General features: G+C 51.8%; 2 protein-coding genes across 2 annotated transcripts; one reads left to right on the top strand and one right to left on the bottom strand.

Moving 5' to 3' along the window:
* Positions 1 to 1,400: 1,400 nt before the first annotated feature.
* Positions 1,401 to 2,435, top strand: ENH_00031640 (hypothetical protein; the record flags this gene model as incomplete). Its single annotated transcript, XM_013580091.1, has 2 exons — positions 1,401 to 1,769; positions 1,944 to 2,435. 2 exons carry the CDS (start codon positions 1,401 to 1,403, stop codon positions 2,433 to 2,435), a joined length of 861 nt encoding a protein of 286 aa, XP_013435545.1.
* A 3,683-nt stretch (positions 2,436 to 6,118) lies between these two features.
* On the bottom strand, positions 6,119 to 11,238 carry ENH_00031630 (hypothetical protein, conserved; the record flags this gene model as incomplete). Its single annotated transcript, XM_013580090.1, has 9 exons — positions 6,119 to 6,883; positions 7,036 to 7,166; positions 7,327 to 7,549; positions 7,736 to 7,861; positions 8,056 to 8,247; positions 8,397 to 8,846; positions 8,981 to 10,716; positions 10,809 to 10,903; positions 11,159 to 11,238. 9 exons carry the CDS (start codon positions 11,236 to 11,238, stop codon positions 6,119 to 6,121), a joined length of 3,798 nt encoding a protein of 1,265 aa, XP_013435544.1.
* Between the last annotated feature and the right edge of the window lie 3,334 nt (positions 11,239 to 14,572).

The following is a 14,572-nucleotide window of genomic DNA, read 5'->3' as shown; positions in this document are numbered from 1 at the left end:
TCTAAAGTCCATGATTCTCGCCAACCACTACTGAATACCATAATTAGCCATATACAATTGAGTTCATATTATTAAAAGGTAAGAAAAACCCAGAATAATAGAACTGAGTGTTGACCGTCGCTGAGGGTCAGTGCCTGAGCCGCGGCACCAACCTCGCGTCCAGCCCCATACCCGGTGCTGGCTAGCGAGCACACTATTCCCTTTTATGATTTCCCAATATCCAATGGTTCCTTATGCCTTAAAATATTCTATATTATTCATGCCTTTTCGCGTTATTAAGCCTCGAGGGGTGGCGACGAAGGTCAATTGTAGTGCCTGGCACTACACTGATCATCAAGCTCTCACCCATCTCCAACGACTCCAAGCATCGAAGCGTCTGCGCGGACGCACCGCCCGGTGGCTAGACTTTCTTGCGGAGCTCCCGGATATGTTCAAGGCGCGCGCAATCAAGTTGCCGACGCCTTGTCTCGCCATCCTGGCCTTCCTAACACCTGCTCGAACGACACACCATCGGTACCACTGATGCTCGCAATAGGACAAGCGCGCGCGGCTCCCCGCTCTCGTGGTCGGCCTCCCAACTACAGGGAGCTCGCCGGAATTCGTTCGCGACGACCTAGACGACGCAGCATGCCGTCTGCGCCTTCACCTTCGCCGCCGGAACCCAAACCAGAGGCGGAACATCCTACACTCACAACGAAGCCACGAGCTGACCCTCCTGATGTGCGCCATTGGCCGCAAGCTTACTCGAAGTGTCCTGTTTTTCGCGTTCCCTACAAAGCCGCAGCAAACCAACCAGGAGAAGCTCTGCAAATCGATTTTGTAATCGCCAATTTACCTTTCGCTACGTAGAGCCCTAACTGCACATCGGCGTTCATGGATTGTGGCGCATCTGCGTCCCACAATTCCCTGAGTTCCTTACTCACGTTCTGCATTCACATCACGACCATGTCACAGCCGGCCATCGAGGCCAGAAGAAGACCTTTGCGGCTCTCAGCAAGCACTACTACTGGCCAGGAATGCGCGCCTACACTACTGCTTATGTTGAGTCTTGTACCCACTGTCGAGCGTCAAAGTCTCTTAGCCAGAAGCCTGCAGGCCTTCTTCAACAGTTGCTCATCCCTTCTCGTCGATGGGCGCAAGTGAGTCTCGAGTTTATCACAGATCTTCCCCTTACAGCGACAGGGCACGACTCGATTCTTGTCATGGTCGACTCCCTCAGCAAGATGGCTCATTTCGTTCCTGCAAAGAAGTCATTCACAGCAGCAGACACCGTGGAGCTTCTCGCAGACCGCCTTATCCGCTAACACGGTTTTCCAGAGGTGCTCATATCGGATCGAGACCCCCGTTTCCAGTCGGATCTTTGGAACCAGCTCTGTTGCCGCTTTAACATCAAACGGTGCATGTCCTCGTACTACCGTCCCCAAAGCGACGGCCAAACTGAACGGGTTAACCGCACACTGGAGCAGATGCTTCGTACATATATCAAATCTGACGAATGCGAGTGGAAGCGATTGCTTCCGGCCTTGGAACTTGCCTACAACACAACAAGTCATTCACCCACTGAGCTCTCTCCTTTCGAGGTCATGATTGGAGAGAGCCCGTTGACTGCTGCGGACCTTGATATCGTAGGCGCGTTAGCTCCTACGCTCACTCCTCCAATGACTAAGCTTCTCCGGCAGCTCTGCCACAGAGCACAGAGTCACATCCTGAAGGCAAAATGGCAGCAGAAGGAATACGCAGACACAAAGCGCCGAGCAGTGGAGTATGCGGTGGGAGACAAGGTCTAGCTCAGCAGCAAGCACCTACCGCCTTTCAACAGCTGCCCAAAGTTAGAGCCCCGTTACCGCGGACCCTTCGAAGTCATCGAACGCATACGAACTGTCGCTTACCATCTCGCTCTGCCTCCCACTTATGAATGCCATAACGTTTTCCACGTCTCGCAGCTAGTTCCCCACCGCCCCCGACCTCCCGCTTTGGTTCTCTCGGCAGCCGACGCCGCCTGGCCTCCTATCCATGATGCAGCAGGCAATCCCACAGATGAATACGAAGTCGACTATATTATGGACCAACGCGGCTCGGGAGATGCAGTTCAGTACTTCGTGAAGTGGCGCGGGACCCCTGAAGATCAAGCCACATGGGAGCCAGCTCACCACCTTACAGGCTACCCGGCTTTGCTTCGCGCTTGGCGCCGCCGCCAACGAAGACGTCTTCAGGCTCGAAACAAGATTGGTCCTTCCGAGGCGTGGACGTATGGGTCCGTCATATTCCACCGGCTACACCCTTCAATGAGGAGTTGGGAGCGCTGCGCACCGCATGCGATCACGACGTCAGCTTTAGAAGAGCACAGAGATTCAAAAGGCAAAAATAATGTGTTTTGGGGTAGGTCTCTCCAGTCCGGCAAAGGGGGAAGTTGTAGTGCACAGGCAATACAATAGGGCTTGCTAGTGTCCTAGAGACAATAGCTAGCTAGCGACCTACAAGGGGTCGCACCACTGGAGGAGGACAGGACCCTCCTACTAGGATAAAAGTAAGGAAAATTGTCTATGAGTTAAAATGCATACGTGAAATGTGTGGAAGTTGTGTGGAAACTGGGACTGGCGATAGCGCCGGCACGAGTGCTGGCCTCCTCCCCATAGGGACTAGGAGGCGAGCTCCCAGAGTGGGGCGAATCGAACAGACAGATTTTGAAACACTTAGGAATTATTGTATTTCGATGAAATTAAGCTACAGTTTCCAGGAAATGGGCCTACGCTAGGTGTAGTTTGTAGGCCTGCTCGAGGGGCAGGTAGGAGCGTAGTCGCAGCAGTAGGCGCTACGCACTACAAGCCAGCTCCCTCCCCTATCGGCTACAAGCTATTTTTACACTGGTAAAGCGTATATTTGCATTGCCTAGTACGGTTTTCATGACTCAAAAGTTGTTGTGCTGTTAAATTTTGATGGACATGCGCACTTCTTTGCGCATTCTTCGTGGAAGTTCCATCTCTGTGGGCACTTACTAAGCAAGGCGTGTTTGTTAAACAGCTACAGCACTGTTCCTGAAGAATGGGTATAATACGTGAGCGGGCTCACTGCTGCCACTACGTAGAGACCTAAGTGCTTCTCTGCGGCGAGCACCCCGACAAACTTCCTAAATCCCCACAATTAACCTCAAATCATGTTTCACGTCTCTTTTTCCATAAAAAGGGAGACTACGAAAGAGCTTCCCCCTGATTCTGACCTCCTAATGTGCGTTGGTCTCTCAGCAACTCAGTTAGCCGCGAAATCCTGAAAGGCGGTTGTCGCTCCTTGCCTGCTAGCACTCCGGCTGGCGCTCCTAGCCGGTTGGCGCTCATAGCTGGTGGGCTCTATCTCTCCCCTAAATGTATTTCACGGAAAAGCTTACTATGTGCTCACTGGGGAACCACTGTAGTGCTTGTGCCCTACAGTGGGGGCGTCATTGTACGACCCCGTCGCTTATGCATTTCCCGCGCCTCATTGAATTTTTTTCTTCGGGTTGGTTGGCTCGGTAACTTGCGGTGACTGCGGTAGCTGTAGTCGCTCTTTTTTGTAGAAATCTCTGGTGTAGGCTCTATGCGCGCTCGTTTGACGCTTCCGTATTTGCGTATGCGCAGTTGCTTATGCCACTCTGACAGCGCATATTTGCCCCAGGCCTAAGATGTCGTTCTAGTGTGAGCAGCTGTTTAAGACTAGAATAAGGGAGTTAACGGACCCTCGCTTCACCGAGCCCCGCCTGGTTGGTGAACTGTTTCCAATATTCCCGGTTGATAGAGAAGCTTTTTTGACATTCCACGCGAAGACTACAAACAATCAAACAGTGGCATCCATTAAATATAAAAGAGCTATGGGCTCTGAAACACACAGGAATAAAACTGAGCTATATAAAAAAAGCGGAAGGCCATTTTGTTCGAAGATTCCCAAACGGCAAAAGGGTCGCTTCTAGGCCTATTCCCCTGAGAAGTTTCCAGAGCTTGCAGGTAGAATCCCTCTTCGAAACTTGTTTGCTCTGAGCAGGTTATGCACATATGCTCATGAATTACGTCCATTTTTATTAATGTAGCATTCCACGGCTGCTTTCGTGCTCCATTGCAATGTGCGGCACTACAACGTCGCCTTCTGAGGCCACTGGTGGTTGACAGCGACACGCAACAAAATAAAGCTGGACCAATGGGTTAATAAATTGTAATCAATAGAATGAACCCAAGGATTGATTAGTAAAGAAGCGTCGATACTAGTTCCGCGTATCGAGAGCCCGCTGGGCGCGGGCTGCATGACTGGGGATGTCGAACCCAACTGGCTCAATCATAACTCCTGCAAGAAGAAGTCAAATAATTATAGGCTCTTTCGGCAAACTCAGTGCCTGATCGCTATAGGCTACAGTGCTTTAGGCAGTGGGCTGAAAGCTCTCTGCGGATTGCTGCCGGCGTAGGCTAACTGCGAAACTAGCTTCAAGCAGCCAAATAAGTTCTAACCGCCTATGTAAGCTCTGGAAGATCTGGTGAGTCAGCTAAGGAGAACTGGCAGAGCAGGGACCTTGAGGCGTTTAATGTAAGGCCATATGGGAGGCCACGAATACTCTAAAGCAGTACCTTTATAGAAATTTGGGCAATGCGTCCTCCGCACAAATGACCACCAGCTGCAGAACAGTGAATACTTTGTTCTGCCCCGGTACGCAGAGGCCGCAACTAATGTCCCAGCCACCCTGCCTGTGAATGTGAAGAGCTATAGATACAAGGCAAGCATTGATGCTAAATGGAGTAAAGGATCTTCTGAGCACCTTTGCGATAGTTATGACCCTTCCCTGTGCTACTGTTCCACTCAGGTATTATTCAGTAAGGCCCAAACAGCCTGGTTCATTTATCAGGTTCCTTAAAATTTTCCGTAATTGTTGCCTGTGGGAATATGGCTACGCCTAAGGCATCATGTGGCCTGTGCATACGGGAGTGCCGTAGCATTGCAAAAGTTCTATTAAACACTACTCAAATGGGGCCGAAAGCTGACAGAGCTAAATCTTATTAAATGCGGTTATGACCGACACGGAGCAGTCATCCGCGGTCCCGTGCACTCCCTGAAAGCAATCAGGTAGCCTGATCAGTTTCGTGTAACCGCTTATGCTCTAGCCATCTCATTTACAAACCAGTTGTCACCGGATTGTATATCGGACATCAGATGGGTTTTGGCAGCGTACCCTGGTTAGGGCTGCGGCTACAGAAAGAAAGCGCCACAGCATTGGAGCCAGCTCAGCCTACAAAATAGGCAAGGTACACCATTGCTGAGCGGCGACTTTCGCAATGAGCTTAAATCCTTGCTCACGTTCAATCGCGCTTTGTTGTACTGACCCGTTCTGACGGCATATCCGGTCGTTAGGTATTAAAGTGGCTCATGGTAAAGGGCACACTTTACTTCAGGCTGAAGTACAACTAAGGCAAGAACACAAGAGCAGTCGCTCCGCTCTGATGGCCTGAAGTTACCTTCTGCCTGCTGTGGCAAGCGCAGCTTTACCGCCTTCGTGGCTATCTTCAGGCGCATTCTAGGACTCTGAGAAGAAGCCACAGTGCCAACACATACGTATTTAGCAACTGTGGGCAGCGATAGATTAAGAAGTGACACCTAGAGAATCACAAACACGCTACTCACGGCACTAGTTGTCGTGCCATTAACTGGCATTGAGTTTGCAGTCGACTCTGTTGTCGTGTTTCTCGTATTAATACTAGGGAAGTAGCAACGGGAAATTTTCGTTTACACCTGAAGCAACCAGGCTTACAAGTCCGTTAGCGACGACAAAGCTAGTGCAGTAGGTAACAAAGTGACGTGCAGCATGCAAACTGAAGCATGGTACTGCACGTTTACTCGGATATTCGCAGAGTCAGAACGAGTTCTGGTGATCCCTGTTAGTGCTGAGGTCCTACTTCTGCAGCTGATGTACTGCCTCCCATCTTCAAGACTCGAAGCGTTAGTGAAACCAGCTGTCCTCGAAGCTGCAGTGAATAGAATGAATTTAGCTACTTTGATACCGTGCTCGTGTTGCCTGCTGACGCCCTCCACATGGCAGGACGGGCACGCTCTCCTTTGCCCCGAAGTGGCCAGGAGCCCCCGTTGCCCACTGAATTGACAAAGACAATTATGGCTTGTTATTTGACACATCTCCCCGCTCTAAGGGATATCTGTACCGCCATCCCATGCTAGGAAAGGCTTTCGCCACAGGGTGTGTTTTGTAACACTGGCGACAACAGTCCCGTGCCCGCAGAAGTCTCTGCATAACACATGCACCTTCTGCCTCTTTAGCTGCGCCCTCTACCACGACCCAGTGGCTTTCGAGCAGAGGACCCAGCTCGTGGGGTGGAAGACTGGCATACGCCTCCGGAAGATGCAGCAGCCGCAGCGCAACCCGTCTTAGTTTAATGCTGCTGGGGCAGCTGCAAAGGGGCAGAGAGGCTTCCCTTGCTAAAAGCGATTCTATTTCTTCTCTGAATGAGCTGTCATGAGATACGTGCCACTGCATAAAGCACGTTAGACCCGTGCGCGGGGAGATGTTAATGCTGGATGGCTCTCTATTGCCGGGCCCGCTAGTCAGGCCTAGGCGACTGGCCAACGTAACGCTGCGCGGCCCTTCAGTGTTGTGCCTGGAAACAAGCTCCAGCAGGCGAACAGTCTCCATCGAACCCCTAGAGCATATATCTTCGTAGTTCAGGGGGTACCTCAGTAGCAAACACCGCTGTAGCCACTGAGGAGATGTGTAGCCCTGCAGCCGTAGGTTCTCTAGCACGCTCTCTGCGTTTGCGCGACGCCTCTTTATCAAACCCAATGTCGCCAAAAATGTGTCCGTCAGGAAACCGGGAAACTTCAGCATGTTTAGACACAACTCATCCCCAGTTGTTAGAGACTCCTGCAGCGCAGGCCCGCCAAAATCAATACCACGCACACAATCCACGATGCGTTGCTTGCAACAGCCTCACCGTTGCAGCAAGCCAGAAAACTTGAAAGCAACATCGAAGGCAAGAACAACAGTGGCAAGAACATGCGCCAAAGAGGTTTCACCTGCGGATTGTTCGAGTAAAGGTAGAGCGGCAGTCCGTTTACCAGCACTTGGTGTACACAGACAGTTTCACGCTGGCGGCGCCACTTTGTCCACGGGCTCCTCAACAAATCAGAGTTCAGCAGGCGTTCCCCTGCATGACCCACAGACGCATGAACTACAAGCCCAATAACACCAGCAGAAGACTGACAAGAAGCAGCCACATTATCCAAGATGAGGTCCTAAAAGCAAAAAAAGATGAAGCGAAACGGCAGTGTGCATGCACCAGTCCAGACCAGTAACTCAGAACCCACCCGTATGCTGGACAAAAGCAAGGGGGCAGGCTCTGCGTATAGAGGAGAACTCTAAGCCCATGTAGGGGACTGCCACAAATGGTACCGTGCCGCAGTCGCTGCAGCCATGCGAAAAGCGCTTCGCGCTGAACTCTTTCTCCCGTGGATCACTGCTAACACCCGCCAGACGAAGAGCATCACATACCTTGCGCTGCCACTGCCCGCTGGCGTCTGAGGCGTCCGGCTGCAGCAAAGATTCAGATACAGACACATATAGCTGACGGTGCGTGGGGCTAGTGGCTTCGTTGAGCCGCGAAAGTCCCACATAAGCCTACTCAGGGCTCTGGTTCATCAATTGCCACGAGGGGCGGCAGAAACACCCAACAAGTACCAGCAGCAGCAGCAGCCTCCTCATGGGGGCAAATCTCACGTAAATGTCGCAAGTCCTAATGCTGTCGTACTGTCCCGTTGGCTGCAGGGCCTTAGCCGCCTCGGCCCCTTCTGCAGGAGTAAGAAATTCCCCGGCTCGAATCCCAAAGATCTTAAACTCGCCTTTCTACACCAACACACATAGAACCAAGTAATATGCAACACTGCACGTACACCAACGTTGGACTGCAGGCTCTGTGTAGTGCGCAAGCTCAGGAAAGGCAAAAATGTGTGGCCAGCAGCAGCACCTTCAGCAACAGCAATACGGACGCCTTAGCAATACAGATGATGAACCCCAAAAACAGCAGCCGCGCCAGTCACCTTGATCGGGGATCCGACCCAGACTGCCACGGGGTAGGGTGAGCCGAAGACCCAAATCCGTTCTCCTGGCCTTGTGAATCTTTCTCCTGTGAAGGAAGTAAGTTTACTTATTGGGTGACAGGCATCGGCCACTGCGGCCAGGCGAACCTCAGGCACGCAGAAGAAGATAGGTAGCCGACTCCACAAACGTGTCTGCAAAAACAGCATCTCTAGCCGAGCAGAACTAGCGCCAATGCAAACTACTACCAAAGGAGCCCCTCACTGCCAGAAATACTACAACACCAGCAGCCAGAATACGGCAGTAGCACCGCGGAAAATTTGTCCGATTTTGCTGTGCTCACATGAACAACCTGAAGGACCTCGGCTTGGATGTGTTTTGGTGTTGGACCCCAACTCGATCGCACGTACTGCAACTGTGGCTTTGGCATAGGTGTACCTGCAGGGCGCGTCAGCATGTCGAGGCGCTGCATTGCCATGAAGACGTTCCGAGCTGTGGGGCCCAGAGCCTCCTTTATGGTGCTCACAGTGCTTAACTGCAGTGCAGCAACCCCAAAGCGCATCTGCGTCTTAGCTGATACAGCAGTCTCATCATCTGCCGCGTCTCCAGCCTCCGTTGCTGATGCTGCCGCGGCAGAAATTCCGACTGTTGTTGCTGCTTCAGGTTCTGGTGCTCTCGCGCTGCAGGAATTTGAATTCGTCTCCACGGTAGCGGGGTTATTTGGTAAACGACATTCGGCCACAGGTTGCTCACGGATGGGCAGGAGGGATTGGAGCATGTGTTTCCGATGCCGCTGCACGGGCAACAAAAACAAGAGCAGAAGCACAAGAGCACTTGTGTGTCTGGGGGCGTAGGAGAAATAGATGCAGCTCGCACACTACCAGTAGCTGTTGGATCGTCTTTGGCGCTGGCGCTTCCACAACTCACTGCTAGTCTTTCCTCCCATTGTTTGGCAATCTTGTTACTGCTGCTGTTGTTGGTTGAGATTGTGGTGCTGCTGTTGCTGCTACTGTTGCTGCTTCCTTCACCAGACAAGGTGGCCTGCTTCTTTCTCCTGAGAGCTTGCCGGGCCGCCATGAGGGCTTGTGTTCTTTGTTGTAGCTGTTTTTGAGTGAGTTTACGGGGGTGCTGCAGCGCGTTGTGTTGCGTACCCTCACGCTTCTGTTGCTGCTGTTGCAACAACTGCGCCCTCTGTTGCGAATACTGCTGGTGGTGATGCTGTTCTCTCTTCACTGTCAAAAGGCGCTGCTGCTGTGCCTGCTGCTGGCACTGTTGCTGCAGGTAGCTCCGCTCCTGATTAGCGTTTGATCGGTTCCTCATATGCTTTTTGTTATGAGACTCTTCCAGAAGCGGGGGACCCGCTCTTTTAGTGGAAGCTTTGTGACCTACTGTGGCAGCAGCAGCGGCAGCAACAGCGGCAGCGGCAGCAACGGCAGCCGCCCGCAACGACCGGTGGTGATGCCGAGGGGTGTGGAGCTCCCCACTTTTGAATGTATGTGAGCCTTGGAGACGGCCCCTTGCCTGTACCGCGCGCGAAAGCATTGGCACGCTGCTGCCTCTGCTGTTCGTAGCACTTCTGTAACTGCTGCTGCTGGCACTGCTGCTGCTGCTGCGGTGGCAACTGTTGCTGCTTACGGAGCTGCTGCAAACTTGTGAGACTGTTCTCGTATTGCTTTTGTTGGTGCCAATCGATGGCCACAGGGCTCGCTGCTGAACGGCAGCAACAATTGTTGCTGTTGGTTCTCGTTGCAGGCTCACTGATTGCATGCGATGCTGGTGGGTCGGTTCCTGGTCAGGTTGCTGCTTGATAGTTTCACTTCTGCGTCTGTCGAGAAACTGCTGCAGTAGCTGCAGCGTAAGCTGATGCTGCTGCTGCCGCGCCGTGTCGTCTTGCTGCATTGCTGCCTCTAGCAGCTCCCACTTGAGAAATGCTCTGTCTACGATGATTCGGTTGCACTCTTGCTGCGTGACCTTCATCTGTTGCAGCTGTTCCTGTTCCGTAGCCCGAAGTATCTGATGTTCCTCAACAAGACGAGCCAAGTGCAGTACCTCCCGGGCGTCCTCACCTTGCAGCTGCTGGTGATGCTCGTTCTGTTGTGATGTTGGCTGCCACGACCCCTGCTGTTCTCTCTTCGGTCCCCCTTCACTGCGTCGGGAATCTTGTGGCTGCCCAGCAAAAAGTGCGTTGCAGCAGCTTAAGGCACCTCGATCTTGCTCCCGCTGTCGCTGCTGCTGCAGATGCGTTCCCTCTCGCTTTCTGATTTCATCTTTAACGCGGATTATTCGCTTGTTCAAGGCCGACAATCCCAACAAGCCGCCACCTTTCGAGGCAGAACTCAACGGGTTCTCAATTGCTTGCTGCTTTTGAAGCTGGAATTGCTGTTGATGCAGTTGCTCTTCCCCCTCGTCATCATTATCGCAGAACAGCTCGTCTTCCGCGCCAGCATCAGGCTGTGTTAGCTGCTGATGCTTCTGCAGAACATGTTGCTGTCGTAGCACTCCCACATCTTCGCGTGCAAGTCCTGTTTCCGAGTCTCTTGTTGCTGTAATTTGCTTTTGCAGCCACCCGTGTTCGTCCTCCACCCACGAGTGCTGTCCCTGCCACATCCTCAGCAGCTCGCTGCCTCCTACATAAGCTGCTGCTCGTGTTGTCGCTGCTGCTCCTGTCGGTTGCGTTGTGCTATGCTACTTGCGCTGCGCTGTCGGCGTACGCCGACACAGCTTCAATTTAGCTGTCCAAAGAGCTCCGCAGCACCTGGAGCTGTTCCCTCCTGTTCAGTAAGCAAGTAGTATTTTTGCCGAGTTGTCCCGTTTCTGCTGCGAGCATCCGCGCGCGCTTTCCTGTACTGCCTTCATAGCTCCATCAGGATACGCTGCCACCTCCGCAGCATCAGAGGCAGCCAATGTTGCGCCAGCAGCTGGTGTTGCAGCGCTGCATTGAAGGTGACCCTAGCGAAAAGTGCACTGGGTCGCCCACTACACGGAATCCCGTTTCTGCTAAATTAATAATAAAGGGGTTGGATGGTAAGGCAATGGGAGCTGCGACAGCAGGTGCACACAGCAGGCTTATATGTGAGCAGGAAAGATCACGATGTGCTGCCTCACCGGCTGTGGTTGTGGCCGTTTCCGTTCTTGTAGCTGTTGCAGCTGTATCTTTGGGCCAGATGTATCACAGATTGGGACATGTGCTTCTAAAGAATAAAGAGGATCGTCTCTAGCGGGCAGTGAGGTGCATATCCACTCGACTCAAAACAGCTGCAGCAACAGCACCAAGAACGCTCGGTTTTCACGCGCAAAGAAGCGTCCCCGTGAAAGTCTTCTGCTTAAGTACAAGAGCGTTTATTTATGTGATTATCAAATATATCCCCATTTTCCTCTAACTCGAACATAATAGCAGTTGCCACCATGCTGTAGCTGTGACTGGAGCTGGGCCCCCCAACTGATGTGGGGGTCCAGTACCTTTCATCTGGGGGCGCAGCATTCTGCCTTCTGTGGTGCCACTGTCTTGTGATTTATGTACAAATCAACGTTTATGAATTATGCAGTTGCAAGCCCCTTGCTTCAATGTGGCGTTTGTATTGGGAAGCCTGCTCGCCCTCTCCTTGGGTTTTGCCGTGTGGGTGTTGTTCGTGTTAGCGTTTGTTTTATGTTTGCTTTTAAAGGCAAAACGAGTTCATGTCTCCGTAATCAAGTTTCAGCTTTGAGGCTGGTGGACACTTCCGTGAGTTTTGCACATGCGAAAAGAGACACGAGGTCCCGGAACGGAACTCACCTGCTAAGCTCACCAGCTGCAGCTGGTTGGGCTGTTGCAGCTTGTCACATGCAGCGCCCCTTAGCTTCTCACAAAAACGCCTATTCCTCTGTGAATGAGACATGTGCTGTGTACAGCCCCATGCACCAGTCTATGCGACGTTTGTGAAGTTCCTGCGGCTTTTGCTAAGTTTGAGTACTGAAGGTGTATTTTTTCTGCGCAGTGTAGCGCCTCCCTTTGCCTGAAGGCGTCATTGTACGTTGTACGCTTAGCCAGTTGCAGCAAAGGTAGTTTTTGGCGCTGAGCATTTATCATGGCTGCTCGCTGGAAGGGAACGGAGGGGACACAGCCTCCACTAAAGCAATGTGACGAGAAAGTTTGGAATTCTCCTATCCCTGTAGCATTACTGGAAACTGAGCATGCATACGGCAACGCCGTGGGCACCTATCTACGGAGCGCTTGACCACTGTTTCGTTTCAGTTTGACATACAGGGATTGCGACTGTGGTCGAGACCGTCGTCCTGGGAAGAATAACAAATCTATTCCGCGCTCGTTGCCTGTGCCGAGCAAGTGGTGTGGGACTGGCAGGGAGTAATAAAATGAATGAGACCAGGACTGCCTCCGTCCCTCAGCCTCACTTACATGCGTCCATCCAGTACGGCAGACAGCGAATATTTTATACCTGCATGCAATGCAGGAGCAACCCGGGAGGTACTCCACATGGCTTGATCACGCTTTCTCAGTTGCCACGGCGAGTACAGTTTGCAGCCGGCACTCCAGTATGCCAGTCCAAACAGCACTTACTTGCAACCTCAACCTAGCCTGCGCTCATCCGCGTTCGAATTATCTAGACTTTTAAAGTATAGCAGCGGTGAAAGACGGCACGCGAGCAGCCTGCCGCAAACGCTCTCCGGACAGCTTTAGCCGCCTTGAGTGACTGAAGTATTTGACGTTTTTCTCTTAATGTTGTCTTCTCAAAAGTCAGCGCTTCACAGTGACCTTATGAGCAAATAAATCTGCTAGAAAGGAATTTGACAATGCCCGCTGCAGTCGGTGTTTTTTTCCTGTGGGAATAGAGTAGGCCGTTTTGGTGAAAACTTGAAGAAGCATAAGTGTCCATTCTTTCCCTGCGAACGAAACGTCGATAGCTTGATGTCGTTGGCGTGACTGCAGCGTCTACAGGGAATGACAGGCGGATAAAGAGGACTGGCAGGTTTTCGCTTCAGTGCCTCAGCAACAAGACATTACAGTCAGTGCAGTACACGTAGTATTTTATGCTTGCAAACCCTCCACTGATAAAATTTAAAAAAGCACAAAAATAATCTTCCTTTCCATGCGTTCTGGGGCAATTTGATGCCAATGGACGCTGAGCATGTGCGTGAGGAATTTTTCAGACTAGAGCACACATGTAGTGCGCAGGCACTAATTAAGGCATTTTATTAGAAAGACAGCATGTTTAAATTGGCGATGCCTGTAAATACCATAAGATAGGGGCTGTCTCTAACGCTGGCACCGGTGCGGGGCGCCGCCCCAACCTGGCCAAGGAAGCAAGAGCTATGAGGGTGCGGCTTTTAGCAATGTTGGATTGAGAACTTGAAAGATGACTGCTTTTATTGATATTTTGGTATTTGCTTCATGAGATATGAGTCGAATGCAGAGGGTTTGTCAAAGGGCGCCCTATTCGTGGGCCAGGTACCAACATACGTAGTAGCAGCAGAGAGCGCTGTGCACTATATCGTGAGACTTTTCTGTAGCTGATGCAGGGTAAACAAGTTACTATTTGGGTAGTGGGTACCGTCCGAAGCAGTCCGCTTGCCTGTCAAGTAGCAGCCTTGGCGGCGTTATGCCGCCAAGGCTGCGGGATGCATGGACCACGAAAATCTCTCTCGCATACAGCTGTTGTATGCATTCAGTGCCACAATTAGCCACTGGGTGGTTTGAATTCCCCAAGGAGCTTCGAGATATCTCAATAAGGCAAGTGAAAAAACATAGAGAACCGAGGTGCTGACATATTGTCAAAACCGTCCCAATACTCTGCTACTTGACAGGCAGGCGGACTGCTTCGGACGGTACCCACTACCCAAATAGTAACTTGTTTACTCTGCAGCAGCTACAGAAAAGTCTCAGAAACATGGTGAAGTTCGATGACTCAAGTGAAACTATATGATGGCGGGCATACTTATACATCTGTCCTGGCCGCTTCGCACCACCACCAAAATAAATAATCTCCCTCGCTGCTAGCTTCAGCTCCTGCCTTTCCCAGGTCCTGGCCCTTTTGTGGTATATCTGCTAACAAAGCACAACAAATCAGCGAAGCCGTTCTAGCTATTCGTAGCCGGTTGTAGCATTCCGCTGTTAATATCTTTTTTCAGGCGTTTATATTTGAGGAATGGAACGCAGACTCTGCTACAATGTTTCGTCAAACCGCGTCAAAAGCCTGCGCTGTACCATCTCCCAGTTGCTTAGGTCGTTATTCCGCCGCAAATACATCCAGTAAGTCAGGGCTCGGCCCACAAGGTGGTCGATAAGCGCGGTCCCCCAGTTACGCGGCTTTAATCCCAACTGAGTGTACCGTCGTTCGATGCGCAACAAAAAGGCTTGCATAGTGCTGGAGTCTTAAGGAAGTATGGGGAACGTTGCGCACTATTCCCAGGGCATCCTCATAGCATTATTCATCACAGCAATCGCGGAATACAGTTGGTCCCGCGTAATGTGCGGACTGTCCGCTGGTAGGCCGGCAGCATTGGGTATAGGTGCCATCTGCGGGG

Source organism: Eimeria necatrix, genomic scaffold (genome assembly GCF_000499385.1).
Source record: "Eimeria necatrix Houghton genomic scaffold, Enh_scaff22, whole genome shotgun sequence".
Classification (NCBI taxonomy): Eukaryota; Apicomplexa; class Conoidasida; order Eucoccidiorida; family Eimeriidae; genus Eimeria; species Eimeria necatrix.
Note: the sequence above shows the minus strand (reverse complement) of the source record. Positions and strands in the feature narration are given on the sequence as shown.